Raw genomic sequence first — 18,519 nt, 5'->3', positions numbered from 1 at the left:
ACTACCTGATCGTTAATACTCCACTTTAAAACGTTCCGCGGGACCTGCATGTAACGTGTAAGACTGGTGGTGATGCAGATTTTTCGTCTGCCCCCCCCCCCCTTCCGAACGTTTTTTTTTCATTACGTCACTGCCCCTGGAAGGTGAGCCCCCTGGAATGTTTGCCCCCCCCCCCCCCAATCCCAAACTGCTTCCGGCGCGCCTGCCGACACAGCTTTTGAATTAAAACAGACAAAAGTGGAGATGTCATTCACATTGACATCAACATGAAATAAATAAGATCTAGTATATATCTAGTCAGGCGCGTACGCAGGGTGGGTGGGGGGGAAGGGGGGTGACCTTACCCCCCCCCCCCCCCGACGGAACGAAATATCGATCCGTCAAATATTCAGGGGGAAAAAAAAGTGCTAAAAAATGAATACGATCTATTATATCTAGTCAGGCGCGTACGCAGGGTGGGGAGGGGGGGGGGGTTGGTGACCTAACCCCCCCCCCCCCCGACGGAACGAAATATCGATCGATCAAATGTTCAGGGGGAAAAAAGTGCTCTTACCCCCCTCCCCCCCCCCCCCCCCGCTTATTCAGCAGCTGGCTGAGTCACGATTTTCAAATTTTAACCCCCCCCTTTGAAAAAAACCCTGCCTATGCACCTGTTTCTCGTGCTATACATCCTATTAAGTATTCAGAAAATACGAATACACAAAGAACTGACAATATTTTCCAATAAATTATCTTGGGAGCAGTTCCGAAATAATCGCCCCATTTAACTTATTAGATTTGACCCCTTGCCAGGGGCGGCGGAGCGTCTTACAAAGTGTGTGTGTGTGGGGGGGGGGGGGGCAGCAACAAAAAAGGCACTTTCTTGAGAGAAAAAAGGGGCACCTTCAAAGGGAAATCTCAAAGCGAAAATATACCACTTTTAGACATTGGTATATTCCCACGTTAGCCTACCTTACATTGTGATTACATTATCAGGATGATTTCAATGTTTATTTCTCTTTTTGCAGTCGATCACTTGTGTTGGCCTGAATATTAATTTGCGAGCGAGTGAAGCGAGTAAATTTTTAAAGATTTGTGAGGTCGCAGTGCAAAAAAATTACATCTTATACAAAAGGAAGAACAATCCTGACGGGGTTTTAAAAACGATCTAATCATTGAAAAGGAAAAAAGGCACTTGTCGAAATATAAGGGACATTTGAAAAGAGACAATTATAAGAGATGAAGGGGCAATTATTACAGATGGTAAGGGGCACTTCTTGTACCTGAAAAGGGGCATTCACCTGAGATGAATAGGTGCACTTGTGAGAATGGAAAGGGGCACTTATTACAAAGGAAAATGGGCACTTGTCAAAGGAAAAGGGGCTCGCATATGAGATTTTAATCAGAAGGTGCATAATTTGAGAAGGGAAGGTGCAAGGGTCTTGTTATAAGAAAAAGGGGCATTTATCAGAAAGAAAAGGGCAATTATCAGAAGGAAAAGGGCACTTTTCAGAAGGAAAAGGGCACTTATCAGAAAGAAAAAAGTGGCACGTACAGGACGAAATAAAAGGGGGCACTTATCAGAGGTGAGGAGTGGCACTTATCAGAAGGGGAAAGAGCACTTATTACCAAAGAGTGGGCCTATTTTCTTTGCACACTTTCACAAATATTAATTGAAAATTGAATCAAGTGCATGAGTAGTGAATGCCCATTTGCTCTTAAATTATTATGAATTAATTGGGATCACACAATAATTTACAACGATAGTTTGTTATTTTCAGTGCGGTCGAAATTTTGCTGGCCTTTTTTAATTCAGTCGCAGGGACGACTTGGATTGCTATTCTTCGATAAAATCTGTGTCTGTGTTTGTTAGAGAAGAGAAATTGGATCTGAACTTCAGAAATTGTTGATTTCATCCACAATCATGCAGGCTATTGTAGCTAACGTTGAAAATGTACATTTTGAGGTGGAGATGCAGATTAACATGCAGCTTGGGACCTTACCACTTCCCTTTTCTGGCATGGACAGTAAGTCGGGCTCCCAGGCCCAGAATGTTTACTTCGGTCCCATTCGTTTATATCGATGTCGAGCGTACGGCCCCTAGCTAGGCCCTATTCAATTCTAATGAAATGAATTAGTCAAGACCGTATGTCAGTATTTTCCCTATTATTTTGCCTTTTCTATGGATATATAAACAAATAATGGCGCTAGTGTAGCAAGGTATCCAAAATATAGCCTACTAAAACAGACCCCAAATTTTGTGGTCATCATTACCCTAACCCTAACCCTAACCCTAGAACCGTAACCGTAACCCTAACCCTAACCCTAGAACCCTAACCCTAACCCTAACCCTAACCCTAACCCTAACCCTAGAGATAATGATAAACACGAAATTTGGGGTCTAGAATTTGAGGTCTGTTTTAGTAGGCTATATTTTGGATACCTTGCTACACTAGCGCCCAAATAATATTCACCCCACTTACGTTTTTTTTAAAGATATTAAAATGTGAAGATACGGAGAGAACAATTTGTAGAGTAAAGTACCCGGTTTTCGGCCACTTAAGACAAAATCCTATTTATTGGACTCTTTACTTCCTATTTATTATCATTTCTTGTTCAAATCATGAAGCAAATATTATTATTATTTAAACAAAAAAAGAATCCCAAAAAAAAATCACGAATTGCCATGACAATATTCATTTCAATTTTCACTGTTTTGGAGCCGGTTATCGGCCGAGCGTTTCAGTTTACGGCCGCATGTACAAAGTCAATAGGAAGCGCTCGCGCGCGCCGTGCGTTTCTGCGCTGATGTATAGCACAAGCGGGCGGAGCAGGTATCCCACGCCGGAGCTCCCGGGTGCTCGCCTGGCCGAATACAGGCACAGCGGTGATCGGAAGTTGGAATCTGAATTAGACAGACATATCGTGTGTGCGTCGCGGTGTGCGGCTGCATTGATTTAATACATGCGATGAGATACTTTTGAGCTTGCGACCAGCACAAAATCGGGCTCTATATCTGAAAAATACTTGAAATAAAGCTCATTTTATGGTACCCATATTTCTTACATACACGCGTAAGAAACTCGATTTTTCAGATTTGGGTAGCGGGACCGCCGATTACATCGCTAAAATGTGATATTTTAGGATATATTTTTCATTGCAAATGTGGTTCTTCAGTGACACTGGCATAGTATGGTATGTGTGGGATATGTGTTATGCTATTATGCAATGTATTTTAAAGTGATTTTACCATGTATCCAACCAATTGGCCGAAAACCGGAGCTGACCGATTACCGGGTACTTTACTCTATGCTTGTTAAAATGAATGACATTTATTTAAATTTTAATGTTGTAATTTTTGTGTTTTACAGAGTCCAACTCTGCAGTATGCCAGTACTACAAGAATCATTCTTGTATAAAAGCAGCTCTGTGTCCGTTCAGACATGTCAAGGGAGACAAGGCCGTCGTGTGCAAGCATTGGCTGAGAGGCTTGTGCAAGAAAGGCGACGAGTGTGAATTTCTCCACCAGTTTGACATGACGAAGATGCCTGAGTGTTTCTTTTTTGCCAAATTCGGTAAGTTGGGTGTTCTTTTCAAAATGTAGAGTATTAGAGCATGAATTTTTTGTTAAAGATACATTTGCAGTCTAACATGTAGACGGTCTTTCAAGAGAAAATTGTGGTATTTATGGATAGAAAGTCTCTACATATTCCCTTAAATGGAAGTTTTAGTGACAAGCGTGTGATAATCCAGAAATATCTACACTAGATGTTTACCGTTTCAATGATAAACTACCATTTAGTACAGACATTAATCTCGAAGTGTAACATATCATTAGGTAAAAGTACTTGCTCGTACCCATCAGTTATTGGACATAGATTGAAAATGAAGTGACACAGAAACTGGTTATCTTTCTTATTTTCATTGTATTCAGGTATGTGCAGCAACAAAGATTGTCCATTCCTTCACATTGATCCTGATACAAAGAGGAAGGATTGTCCTTGGTATGACAGGGGCTTCTGTAAACATGGTAAATTTATCTTCACATCCTAGACCTTGTCCTCCTTACAAGTGATAGCGCGCTCCAGAGCACGCCAGGGGAGTGTTTCACAAAGACTAAGATTGACTTTAAGTTGGACTTAACCTTGGCAGGCTGTTCATGCCACTATTTTCTCTCATCATTTACTGGCATTGGTTTCTCAAGGGACGTACCAATCGTGGTCACAAATCTACAGAATTTACATTGTTTTATAGTTTATTATTGTAGGAAAAAATATAATCTAAAGATCATCATTAAGAGAGTAACGGTGAGAGCAACTAGTGGCATGAACGGCCTGCCAGAGTTAAGTCTAACTTAAAATCGATCTTAGTCTTTGTGAAACACTCCCCTGATCACGCTATCTCTGAGGTGAGAACTCAGCGATGTCATTTAAGTCCAGCCAATAGTGTCCCACAGCAGTCCAGAATGACAGACCTGTGGGGTGCTCCATCGATCTAAATCCTTATATGAGAACTGACAATTCAAGCTGATTGCACTAGTTACCCCGGAAGTGGTGTACCCCTAATCACCTTTCATGTGTAAAATCAAGTAGGGGCTTTGTAATAATGCTGGAAATGTGTACTATGGTACGTGATGGTGCCATGTCATCTGGACCTCTAAAAGGGAAGTCCTCCGTAAGATCACCCCAACTGACTGCATGTGCAGATGCAAAAAGTGCAGTGGACCTTCAACCCAGGATAACAGTATTTTCTTCAATGGTATCTCAGATTTGTAATTTCGCCTTGCTTCCCATATTTTTAACATCTACTTTCCAGGTCCTCATTGTAAGAATCGCCATGTGAGAAGAGTTTACTGTCCTAACTACCTCCTTGGTTTCTGTCCCGATGGTGCGAACTGCAAATATGTACAGTGAGTATTATATGTTATATTATATTATATTGTATTATATTATATTATATATTATATTTTTAAATGGATTCAAAGGAATTATATATTTGTTACATTTTTAAAGGCTGCCTTGTGATTGTCTTTGAATCAATTAACATAATACTTCATTCAAATAAATGGAAAGATGTACCTAGTATAATGCAGGAATTCTTTTCAAACCAAGCAATGTTCCTTCTATTACATTTAAAAGAAAGAAACTTTCATTTGATATAATACCAGAGTATAAAATGATTCATTAACATTTTGCCAAAGTTTTACTGGAGGTGAGAGACTAGCAGTACATGTTCTGGCTAAGCTTTCAAAGAAGAATCTGTAGACCGTAGAGTTGATGATATTGCTTATTTATCAGAGCATGATTTTCCTGGATTTTTTTTTCTTGCATTCACAAAGATCAGAGTTTGAAAATTGTGTTGTATTCCAAACTTCTCTCCTAGTCCAACCTTCGACCTACCAATGCCCGGTGATATGAAGGAAATAGGTCAGAAGAAGGTATGGAACTGTCACAGTTGCGGTGAGCCAGGTCATAAAGCTATTAATTGTCCCAAGAAGAACCCTGTCCAGCCCTATAATACCGCTGCACCACCGATGTCCTTCAGCCAGAAACAAGCTGCAGAAAGGGTGAGTGGAGTCAATGGTTAGCTGTATCCCTTATACATGTATATTCTGTTGTCAGACACAGTATTGACATCCCTCTTGGCTCTCAATACCTGTACCTGTATTTGGTTTCCTCTATTTAATAAAAAGTTTTATTTTCCTTCTATTCATTTTTCCTTATCTTCATTCTCTTTAATATTCTTTTCTTCCCTTTTATCCTTCTTCCATGTCTTTTTTTTTGTTCATTATGCTACACGAGCTTGCTTTTTTGTACTTTGTAGGTTCTTTTTCTTTCATCTATTTTTCTTTATCATCATTCTTTGCTCTTTCTAGCTCTCATCGTCATTTCAAGCCAGTTTAAGTCAATATCATGGTATTCATCAATGTGTGTGAAGTCATTCACATTTAGGATTCAATTTATTGTTCTTGCAATATATACAAAAAGGAAACATTTTTGCAGACCAAAATCAAATCATCTACATATTTCATAGCAGGATCATTGCATCATTCATTGTGATGTTGCTGATTTGATGGAAAATGTTGAACTTGCAGTGGTTTTAGGTAATGATTGCTTAGGTAATTGATCTTGCCTAGACTTTCAGTGGTATTATGCCTTGCCAGAAGTTACACTTAGCTGTGGGGGGGGGGGGGGGGGGGGGGGGGGGGGGGGGGGGGGGGGGACACATTACTAGTAATTAGGGTAGACATGTATTTAAGTTCTACTTGTGTATGTAAACATAATTGTGTAAATCAAGCTGCTGTTTGAAACTATTGATGCTTTTTCTTTCGTGTAGCCCGAAAGTGTATGGTATTTTTTGCCTCGTCTTTCTTTTTACTGCACGATGGCTGAATGCTCAAATTTGTGGGTTTGTTTTGCTTGGTACGTGGCAATACACCGTTTTCCTCTTGTGGTCAAGTTTACTCATGCCTGCCCTAGGACAAGCTATGTAATCACCTGATAGCGAGCGGCCGCATCACAATGGTCGGAATGCGAATTGCATTCATTTGCGTTGCTAGCTGGGATAAGCTTTTTAACTTGTCCCGGCTGGCAACAAGCACTGCGTACCTTCTATTGGGGTGCTATAGTTTGTTGTCAGGTGTGCGTATGGCATTTTTAATTAGCGTTTGATGATGGCGTGTGTATAAATTTTGGCCTCATAGGGAAAATCGTTTATTGACGTTTATAGTTGAGGATCGATTGTCGGATGGAGAATTAGACAACACAGTGGGCGGGTCTCTCGCGTGGGGTTTGGAATTACATGGTGTTATGCTGGGCGCGTCCGGGATCCGTGAATAAGGTAGCATATTTTGTACTTGTTCATTCACCTATTCAATTGCTTTGATTTCTTTCCCCGGACGCGCCAGGCGTTACATGTGCCTTCCACACGCTTTGCAAGAGAGTTCTTCTCCATTTCTCTTTCTCCCTTTCTCTCTCTCTCTCTCTCTCTCTCTCTATCTCTCTTTCTTGCAGTCGTTCCTCTTACTGATTCGCGCATAGCGGGTTAATTATCCGCAAATCTCAGCAATTGTAAATGTATAGCCTTTTCTTGCTTTTAATTGTTTTGTTTCATTGGTTAACACGAAAGAGGACATGCAAGTGTTATACTCAGCAGCTTGTGCATTATTTTTAAAATTTCTATTTACGTAATGTTTTTTTTAATTGTACCTGGACCCCCAGGAAGAACAGTGTCATATATTTTTATGACACTGAACGGGCAATCCAGCCAATCATTTTTAAGCAATCTATATACACATGTAATTTATTTTTTTAATTCTGTTATGTTTCATTTCGTTTTATGTCATATGTTATTTGTTTTTTTAATATGATTGGAAAATAAATACAATACAATACAATACAATACTTATTGAAATGTTCCAGTGCACTGCTTACACTCATTTAAGCTATCATCGTAATGTTTTTTTCTAATTTCTGTTTTCCAGCAGCAACAAGGGATCCGTGTTCTAGGTAACTCTGACATCAACTCTCAATCCACTCAACAGAACAAAGAGACAAATGCACCATTTCAACCGAGGCACGGAGGTCGAGGAGGTCATCAAGGAGGTCAAAGGACGTATGACCACATCACTTGCTATAAGGTGAGAAATTTTCAATTTTCATCTCCGAGTTGAGAAAATGATTTTACAAATGAAGTGAGACACAACAAAAAACACCTCCTGAGTGTTGTTTTTTCAAACGCTTGCTGAAGACTCACTGATTTTTCGCAGTGTAAGAGCAAACTTTGGCAAGAAACTGATTTTTGCTCACCTGACTCTCCTCTCGCCTAAAACTGCTACAGTCAAACCTGTCTATAGCAACCACCAAAGGGAAACACAAAAAGTGGCCTTTGTAGACAGGTTCCTTTAGTACATGATTCAATGAGAAATCATTTTCAAGGGAAACGACAAATGTGGCCTTTGTAGACAGGTGGTCACTAAAGCAGGTTTGACTTTATGAGCAAATTTCAATGTTTTTTCATGTGTTTTTCCAATAGTGTAAAGAGTAAACCCCTAAAACGACCATTTTTCAAAATGGCGTTTAGGAAGTGTAAATGGGCCTAATGTTGTCATTCTAATCAGTTATTTTTGGCTTAATTCCTGACAGTGTGGAGAGAAGGGTCATTTTGCCAACCATTGCCCGAAGGGTCATTTAGCATTCCTGAGCAATGCATTACCAGGTAACCAGAGCGCAGCACCACCACCACCACAACAACAACAACAACAACATCCTCAGTGATGACCTCTCAACCAAGCACTACCCTGTCTGATTCCTGCTACAACTCTCTACAGGGACCCGTTTCACAAACCTTTTTATGCCTACGTTACGAAGTAGCCGGAGGCATTATGTTTTCGGTTGTCCGTCCGTCCATCCGAACGTACGTCTGTACGTACGTCTGTATGTACGTACGTACGTCCCGTTCTTGTGATCGCGTTATCTGAAGAACTGATTGATGGCTTCCTGCCAAACTTTGGTCATGTATGTATCTTGCAGAGCCGATGAACTGATTAGATTTTGGGGTCATGAGGTCAAAGGTCAAAAGTCACAGGGCTCATTAGGTATGCAAAAACAGCTCGTGATCGCGTTATCTGAAGAACCGATTGATGGATTCCTGCCAAACTTTGGTCATGTATGTATCTTGCAGAGCCAATGAACTGATTAGATTTTGGGGTCACGAGGTTAAAGGTCACAGGGCTCATTATGTATGCAAAAACAGCTCGTGATCGCGTTATCTCAAGAACCGATAGATGGATTGCTGCCAAACTTAGGTCATGTATGTTACTTGCAGAGCCAATGAACTTAGTAGATTTTGGGGTCACGAGGTCAAAGGTCAAAGGCCACAGCGCATATTATGTATGCAAAAACAGCTTATGATTGCGTTTTCTCAAGAACCGATTGATGGATTCCTGCCAAAATTAGGTCATGTATGTTACTTGCAGAGCCAATGAACTGAGTAGATTCTTGGTTCATAAGGTCAAAGGTCAAAGGTCATGGGCTCATTATGTATGCAAAAATAGGTTGTGAACGCATTCTCATTAGAACTGACAGATGGATTACTCAGGACATCTTGCAGAGCCAATGAACTAAGTAGATTTTAGGGTCATGAGGTCAAAGATCAAAGGGTCATATATGTATATGAGAAATTGCTTGTAATCACGATATTCTGAGAACCTGTCAATGGATTACAAATGAACTTGAATTCGAAAAATTTCTTCTGTTTTGGTTTGTAAAATTGTTCTATGACGGAGGTATCATCTTCGACTGCGCGCAGTCGAATTCCATCTAGTTTCATTGACAAATGACAAAAATCAGTGACAAATCTGCTGATAACCAATCAGAAGCAACGATTTACACTAGCTTATAACAAAAACTGTCATTTGTCACTGATGACAAGTTATGTGAAATGGGGCCCAGATCTCTCTAGCCATTCACGCCTCCCTATCCAATAGATTCTAATTGTTCTAGAGTGTACCGGTCTTGAAGGGTTTCAATGCAAAATGAATCCTCCCTATTTTAGGCAATATGAGATGAATACATGAAACTTATAGGATGCAAAGGTATATTCTTGTGAAATGATACTAAATATTAAAGGGCAAATAATTTGTTTTGACAAAATTATAAACATGTATTTGCCTCAAGAAGCATACAAGCTTGAACTGTTATTTACCACAAGAAGCACACAAGCTTTAAATGTACTGTGATTTATTTTCAGGAAGATGTATTTTTGAAGAATCTTCAAAAAACAACATTCTTGTAATGGCAGCTCAACCTTGTTATCTGATTGTATGCGCAAGTTGATCTATCACTGCTGATGAATGATGTCTTAGTTGCCTCTAGCCAAATGCAACATAAATATAAATGTATTGGGTTTTGCAAAGGAACAAAAGTAGCTTTCATTACGTTTTGTGAAAAAAGTTTAGTTCCAAGAGCCTCCAGTTAAATCAAATAGCATGACGCTTCAGTTCCGAAATGTGGGAGTTATTTGGCATTTAAGCCTCACCGCACTAGTTTGGCCAGGAGGGATTATACCTCCCTGCATGGTCACTGACAGGTGGTTATCTCATCAAATAAGCTCTCAACTAACTTAAGAAAAAGGGGATCATGGGGGACCAATGGTCAACGATAAGGCATTGTTTGCTATAACGAGGGCACAAGTAGCTATAAGTAGTGCAGCGGGGCTTTAATGTCTTATGCAGTCAAATACTTGATATTGGTTTTATTTTGTTTAGTTTCTATGTGACCATCAATGTGTTTAATGGAAACTGTTGGCATTGTGGAAGAATAATTCAATTAATTTTGTTTCAATATTGACACTTCAGTTGCCCTACGTGCATTGTGATGTTTCTCGGTGTTCCAAATACTCTGCAACATTATTTAAAATGGATATAATCAACCTATTTTTGTGAGTTATATGACAATTTTTGGTTACTTCATCCATTATTTTAATTTATACACAAATATCATTTGCTCAAGTTCCATGTTCTGAGCAAGTAAATTTAGATATGTATACATCAATGGGAGGGGGGGATATTGTGAAACTATTCAGTACCTTTTGGTCACATGTTGATGTGATCGGTTCATGTGTCCTAGTTTTTGAAATTGTTTGAAATACAATGTAGTAGTCCATAAACTGCTTTGTCACCAGCGTTCAAGTCAATAGTACCTTGCTATGCATTTACAGTTTACAGCTATATTCCTGATATTCATATCTAAGACAATCATATTATCATACCCATTATAAGAATGTAGAACTTCTTTTACCTAAACCATTTTAATGAAAGGTATATCCGAGTAAAATATTAGATTGACAAGTTTGAATTATTGGCATTCCACTAAAATAATGAATTATTTTAATTCCGTAATAGCCTTGCAAAGCAAACATGTATTTGAGAATGATGCAACTTACATCAGAATTAATAATTCTTGTATTTAGATCTTTGTGATAGTTCCAAAGTAAACTGTGGTTTCAAGCTTTCCAAAACAATTATGTGGATCCTTGTAAGGAATTTAGCAGGAAAAAGAAATTTCTGTATTTATATTGTAAATAACGAAATAAAACATTTTATAATAAAAGTTCATTTGCTCCCTTTGTTCTTTTTAACGAGTCTGCTCAATCACAAATATGTAATAGGTAAGAAGTTTATAATGGTTTTGGCGCTTGTGAGTTCTTAGTTACACGTTCTGCTGTTTATTACAAGTATCTTAATTCTAAATCTATTTATCCTGTACCATTTTTTAGAAGGGGGCAGGAGGCAAAAATCATGTTTTGAAAAATGAACGTATTATTTTAATGATTGTGTCCCCCAATTATCGCTCGTTGATTTGTCACAGGTGTAAGCAAACGATGTTCTGAAACGAAGAAAAATAACAATTAAAATAAACAGAAGAAGTTGCTTAGATTTGTTTTCTAGATTGTCCTATTTCAAAGAAGAAAACAAACATGTTTTTACCTTGTATTTTTTTTAATAAATTCATGAGAAAATTAAAAATTTGTTTAGCATGTAAGATATGAGAATTTGCTGTATTATTGATGATGACATTATGATTTTATATCTAATCATCTATACATTATGCCCACAGGTAATGTTAAACAAATAAATGCCAGTGCCCCTGTCTAGCATAATTATATCAATATTTCAAGATGCTAGTACTACTTTCTGAACACAGAAATCTCCCATTAACATGCAGTAGAGTCGATTTTAGGAGATGTGAAAGAGAAAGAGAAAGGGAGAGAGAGAGAGAGAGAGTGAGGGAGAGAGAGAGAGAGAGAGAAGAGAGAGAGAGAGAGAGAGAGAGAGAGAGAGAGAGAGAGAGAGAGAGAGAGAGAGAGAGAGAGAGAGAGAGAGAGAGAGAAAGAGAACAAAAATGGGGATGATACATAGGGGGGGGGGGGGGGTGCGGGAGCATCACATACTGGGCATGCAATACTACGGCATCATGGAGACAGACAACAAAATAGTTTGTGAGATATAGAGAACGAGATGTCGATCACGTACGCCTAGGCCTACATAACAACAAAATTACAGATTTTGTAAATACAAACATTATATCAAGTTCATTTTATCAGTCATGCCAGTCACATCGGTCACCAAAATTCACATCATATGTCAGTAGATAGGCGCCCAACCTATATTTAACGCATTATGCAATCGGTGATTGACAACTAATCTGATACGAGCCAAGCAAAAGAAAAAGAGGTGTGGCCTCTCAGATCACTGCACTGCTAACATAACAACAATCAAATAGGTCAGTAACCCCGAATTGATGTATTATTTAATATATTTTAAAAATGTATTCGAGGCATGATCATGTAGAAAAAGAATGAAACTTGATTTGTACCTCAAAAGAAAAATGTCGAACATATTAAAGTGATTTCTTTTGTTATATTGTCCCACCCCATCGTTTTCGTGTAAGTTGTTATTGCTACATGCTATGTTGTTTGTATTTGACAGGGAGATATCGAGATGCTAGATGCGAGCTTTACAGTTATCTGATTGTGATCACTACTTTGCAATTTACAAGGTTAAGAATGAATGAAGATAAAATTTACATGTATAGATCTAGTCCTAATTGCCGAGGTGTAGTGAATTGGTTATGCCCTGCTAAAATGGTAGCTGTTTTTACTCGCACTCCGTCAACTGTACCTAGAGTTATCAGACATTGTACACACATCTGCACTGCACCTCAACAGTACGACAATACACCTGACGGTGGCCTGTACTGCTACTGAAGAAGAAAAGTAGGTTAGAATCTAGATGAAGTAGATTTAGGCCTAGATCTTCATGATCTTGTGGATCACAAAACTCAAAATGACATTTTGATTGAATGAAGCTTATTTGGCGCTTATTTATGTAACACTAAAATCATTCTTTTGAATTAGATTAGAAAGAACTTTTAAGTTAACAGTTAAAGAACGAAATATAGTTCTAGTTTCAGGTTCAAACTTTGCAAATCTATTTGATGGGGACGATGGGGCACCAAACTTCAACAATCGACAAAAGAAAGAAAGAAAGAAAAAGATTCAGATAAGCTCTATCGATCATTGAGATTTGATTATGCATTCTTTCTCATTATTTTAGGATTGAAATAATATGTCATGACCAGTTGGTTCTAGTGCTGTAACATCACGGATATCTCCAATTCCGTTTTACCGCCAGTCAAAACTGGACGGTTTTCGGTTAAACGATTAAAAAAAATTTTTTTTAAATGTGTGTGTGTGTGCCGGCAAGCAAGAAAAAGCGGGAAGGACTTTCATTTAACTGCGAGGTGCAGTTAAAGGTGCCGTTTTGTGCTTGTGAACTTGTCAAAAATAAAAGTAACAATGTCGTTTTTAGAAGAATGTGTGCTGTAAGATCATTAATGTAAATTAAAAACAGTAGAGGACCTAGGATAGAACCTTGTGATACGCCATGTGTAAAAATTGGATGAATTATTAGTATAAACTACATATTGAGATCTATTACAAAGATTACTTTCAACCAAGATGACAGACAAATTGGAGTGTTGTTCTAGTTTCCGAGTGGTGAGTCAACACACCGATTACTGAGCTGGGAGACATTGCCCGGCATAGTGCCAGGTGGAGGGTATAAATCGAAAATTTAAAAAAAAAAAAGGGAAAACGAAACCGTCCATGGGCGGTCGGATACCGGACGGTTAAACATTCGACTACAGCACTAGTGGGTTCAACATCTGTTATTAAAAAATGTTCTCCTAATCGTGATCTAAGTGTATCTATTTTCTCCTCTTCTCCCTTTAACTTTGGGCCCAACCCCTTTATTTGCATGCTATTGTTGACTACTTTACTAGAAATAATAATTGATATATTTTCTTTGTTGACAGTTTGTTTCTCCTGATAAACCTGAGATTTACATACACAAACACAATGGGCAATTTATTTGGAGGAAATAAAAAGTCACGTGTTACTGAACAGGATAAGGCTGTACTGGTAAGTTTGAAAACTCTTCTCTCTCTCTCTCTCTCTCTCTTAAAAAAAATAGATATTTGAAGTACATGATTTGATGTTGAAAAAGAAACTAACTTGTAGTTATCTCTAATATGCTCATAATTTGTGGGTCCTTTTTAAACTTGACATTGTGAATTAAAAGACTGCTATATTTAAGGGATCAGTAGTTATAAAAACTAAGTTACACTAAACAATATTTGAGGGGGGATATGGGTCTTTTGTTGCATATTTTACCTGATTGAAAGTGTTTATGATGAATACGCACAAATTAATCAAGATGGTTTAATTTTCTGAACACATAATGTGTACTTCACACAAAAGTTGTAAATATTTTGTAAATTGATTTCTTTTCTGAGGCAATTTAGGTAATATATTGCTGTAATGGAAAACAGGTACTGGTGTTTACTTCATATTACTCTTTCTTCTTGTCTGTACCTTGCTTCATCAACAGCAATTGAAGCAGCAACGTGACAAAATGAAAATGTACCAGAGGAAGATCGAGGCCTCATTAGTTAAAGAGAGAGAGCTGGCAAAGAAGTTACTCAAAGAGGGAAAGAAGGAGTAAGTATTGCAGCTGATGAATGTGTGTAACCTGGCCCCCATTTCGTGAAACTTGTTATCAATAACAAGTTACAACAGCTGTTGTAAGCTACTGAAATCATGGCATTTGATTGGCTGAGAGCAAATTTTGCGTAGAAATTTAGCATTTGTTATAGATAACAAGTTTTGTGAAACAGGGGTATATCAATGATATAGGATAATTTACGTCTGAGGACCAACCTTTAATGTCACTTTCAAGAAGTCCCAAGGAATCGGTTTAAAAGAAAGACAAAGAGCTAATTGCATCGTTGACAGTACTGCTAGACCAACTCACTGAATGTGTTGAGAGTTACTATATGATCTTTATGACTGCCCAAGAATTTCAGTTGCTAGTTATAAAATATTCAATGTTGGGTGATTAAATTTCACAAACCAAGGTACTTTTATTTTTGTTGTTGCTGCTGAAAGCCAAAAATGTGATAATTAATTGTTACCTCATGGCTACTTTTTTTCTGTCAAGTAGACAGATTCTCACAAGTTCTGCTGTCCTCTATTCCTCCACAAGTATTGGTTATAGAACATGTAATAAAAGAGTTATTTTTTTCATCGAGTAATCATGTTTATCTTTTATCAGACTTTTCCCTCTTGTTCAGTGTCTATTTTTCTAATTGTTTTATAACCTTATTATTCAATATTATGTCATTAACAAAGAGATTTGTTGTGTTTCACCAATTTGTAATTCTTTGCATTTTTCATGAAAAGGAGAGCCAAGTCGCTGCTGAAGAAGAAGCGCTATCAGGAATCGCTGCTCGCTAAGACAGACAGTCAATTAGACAACCTGGAGAAGATGACATCGGAGATAGAATTTGCCCAGATCGAGCACCAGGTCATTGATGGACTCAAAACTGGCAATGATTGTCTGAAGAAAATGCACCAGGTACAGTATAATGCTATCGATTAAACCATATTTAAATCTTCTAATTTTGAAAACTCCAAATAATTCATTTCTATGACACATGCTTCAATGACGATTGCTCCACAACTTCAACCCTGGACATTTCACTATATCTATCTCTAGTCTTAACCCGAAACTTGACCTTAAATCCAATCACAATCCTCACCTCGACCCTATATTTTTGAGGAAATATAGGCTGGATCATATATCAGATTACCATTTAGTCACCAGTCTTCCTTAATCAACACATATGTGCTACTTTTAATGATCAAATTTTGAGAAAAGAAGAAACAAGATAGTGAGAAGTTTAACGTTTACCATAATGAGCCAAACTCTGGAGGTACATGGATTTGATAAAAAATTCATGCGGGTGGGTTCTGTGTGATTACAGTTACTCTCTATTTGTAGATACAGTCAAACCTGCTTTAATGACCACCTGTCTACAAGGACCACATTTTTTGTTACCCTTGAAAATGGTTTCTCATTGAAACATGTGCTAAAGGAACCTGTCTACAAAGACCACTTTTTGTGTTTCCTTTGTGCTGTCGCTATAGACAAGTTTGACTGTAGTTGGGAGCATGAAGTATAGTAATTGATCAATGATTGTTTTGTATGATTTACCACAGATGATGTCTCTTGACGATGTAGAGAAGATCATGGATGATACCAGGGAAGGCATTGAATATCAAAATGTGAGTAAACCAATGGAAAGTCAATGTCAATTATTGTCGTCTGTTATTTACAAATATGAACAATTTTAGGGAATTATGTAGTTTTATATTTCAAAATCAGGAATAAGCTGAGTATTCAATGATATGAGGTTATTCATTATAACAATATAGTAGTATAGTACATGTCTAAATAAATAAATACAAATTTCGCTCTTCTATGGCTGGTCATCTATATTTATTTTGTATTAACAATGAGATTAAATTTCTCAACAAAAATTCAATATTTTTTCTTTTACATCTTTGGTAACTGATCTTTTTAACAGATTTGTTTCCCTACTTTCAAAATGGAATATTTTGCTTGCCTGATGACATGTTGATATTGTGAGCAAGTGTAGTTGTAGTACCGTGTATTATTATGTATTCACCATTCTTTCTGTTGGGATGATAGGAGATTGATGAGTTGCTTGCCGGTGGATTGACCGAGGAGGATGAAGAAGCAGTGCTGGCTGAGCTTCTAGAGATGACAGGTGAAGCAGAGGTCACCCTACCTACTGTGCCTCAAGATGAACTTCCTGAAATCGGTGAGTCATTCATAAAGAATGTGTGTTATAGAATTTACTGAAATGAGAATAAGATGGTTTTTAAGGGGACCAGTCACATCAATTTATTTGTTTGGAGGAAGTATGTTTATATAAAGTCAGCTGACAACCCCCCCCCCCCCCCCCAAAAAAAAAAAAAAAAAAAAATGATGATAATAATACAAGAAAATAAAATATAAATAAGTTAAATGAATAAATGAATGAATAAATTTTAAAAAATGAATTAATTACCGGTAATAAATTATTTTTAAAAAATCCAGCATTCTAAGAGTAAATTTGGTTGCATTTGTGTGGATGTATCCTGTAGTCTACCTACAAATCAATTTTACCTTCATTTAGCAAGTAAGTAGACGCTTGCAATTTATGTTTACAGAAGTTATATTGAAAGCAAAAATGATTGGTTTCCTTCAAGGCAAAAAGTTATCTACTTGGACGAGAAATAATCTAAGTCAAATGTTGGTAAGCTTCTTAATGAAGATGGTATGTTGTAATATTGTGTTTCGATCTAAGGCCTAAAAAAAAAATATTGTATTGCCTTTTGCAACAGACCCAACAATTTTGAAATCTACGGTCGGCTTTTATAAAAACATTTTTGTCTTTTTTTCTGTTCTTTAGACAAAAAAAATATTAAAGCGATGTAAACTGAGAAATATCAGCCCAAAGACGGGGAAAAAAAGAAAAAAAAGATTTCCGACCGACCGACTGACCCATGTTTTGGCACCTTAAGGGCAATACAACACCTTTTTTTTTTTTAGGCCTAATGTCCCAACATTGGTGGGAAAATAAGTGTAACCTATGTATGTGAGCTCTAAATATATTCCAATACGTCATAGACATTAAAGTAAATTTGTAAGAGTACACTCCAATCAGTGAATCAACATATGTTCTCTCTCCAATCTTTCCTTATTTTGCTCAGATGAAAGTGAAAAACAGAGGGAGAAGGAACAGAGACGGGAACGGAAAGAGCCAGAGCTGGTGCCAGCGTCATGATGATATTCATCTTATAAATGTAGGAGAACTTTTCATCTTTTGCTAAACTGGATACATCGATCAGCAAGTATTGACCTTCAGCCTGGAAGTGAGCAAACATAGAGGACATCATTACCTGTCGATGATTGAGCTTGAGAGTATTTAGGCTCGAACACATGGAGAATTCAGATTTTATGAAAGATGCAACAGTTTCAATCGAACCAGTGGAGGTTCTTTACTTTCTTTCTACTCTGATCAGGTGGTCCAAGCAAGTGATTCATCAAAGAAAAAAATATTTATATGCCTGAAGTCACATCTTGGCAATGACACCATTCAAGTCAATGTTCAAAACGTTATATTCTATGTTAACTGATGTGCACAGTCTCAACACACTGTTTGTACATTATTACTAAATGCCTTTGCGGTCCAGATGGGTTCTGTATTAAGTCTATGGGAAATAGAATTCAGTAGTCACCAGGGCCCGTACTCAATTCAATACTTAAGGACAAAATTAAAGCTTTTTACTTAGTATTTGGCTTAGATAAAATACTTAGCCAATTATGGTATTCAATTCACACTTTTGGCTAAGTATTTTACTTTCAATCTAAGCCAACTGCATACCAGACTTAAGCCAATTATTTGGTGGCCTTGATTGGCAGGCATATGGTTTTCTTACGCAGTATTATATCCTGCGCACAATTATATCAGCGCGCATTTATTGCAATGCATCGATCAGTTGCGCATTACTTTTGATTGACCATGTGACGTCACAATGCTTATCAGTAAGTATTTTACTTAGATTTTG

At 37.6% G+C, this 18,519-nt stretch overlaps 2 protein-coding genes across 2 annotated transcripts; both read left to right on the top strand.

The window, feature by feature from the left end:
* The first annotated feature begins 1,807 nt into the window (after positions 1-1,807).
* Positions 1,808-8,402, top strand: LOC765046 (cleavage and polyadenylation specificity factor subunit 4). The gene is made up of 7 exons (XM_030984122.1): positions 1,808-2,006; positions 3,351-3,554; positions 3,914-4,009; positions 4,795-4,888; positions 5,362-5,545; positions 7,463-7,618; positions 8,124-8,402. The coding sequence occupies exons 1-7, from the start codon at positions 1,904-1,906 to the stop codon at positions 8,253-8,255; spliced, it is 969 nt and encodes a 322-aa protein (XP_030839982.1). The 5' UTR covers positions 1,808-1,903; the 3' UTR covers positions 8,256-8,402.
* Positions 8,403-12,148: 3,746 nt separating this feature from the next.
* On the top strand, positions 12,149-17,852 carry LOC577320 (charged multivesicular body protein 6). The gene is made up of 7 exons (XM_777555.5): positions 12,149-12,263; positions 13,857-13,962; positions 14,432-14,541; positions 15,283-15,457; positions 16,102-16,167; positions 16,595-16,727; positions 17,662-17,852. Exons 2-7 carry the CDS (start codon positions 13,900-13,902, stop codon positions 17,733-17,735), a joined length of 621 nt encoding a protein of 206 aa, XP_782648.1. The 5' UTR covers positions 12,149-12,263; positions 13,857-13,899; the 3' UTR covers positions 17,736-17,852.
* Positions 17,853-18,519: the final 667 nt, after the last annotated feature.

The sequence above is a fragment of the Strongylocentrotus purpuratus genome, unplaced genomic scaffold (genome assembly GCF_000002235.5).
Source record: "Strongylocentrotus purpuratus isolate Spur 01 unplaced genomic scaffold, Spur_5.0 spur5_scaffold_14, whole genome shotgun sequence".
Lineage (NCBI taxonomy): Eukaryota > Metazoa > Echinodermata > Echinoidea > Camarodonta > Strongylocentrotidae > Strongylocentrotus > Strongylocentrotus purpuratus.
Note: the sequence above shows the minus strand (reverse complement) of the source record. Positions and strands in the feature narration are given on the sequence as shown.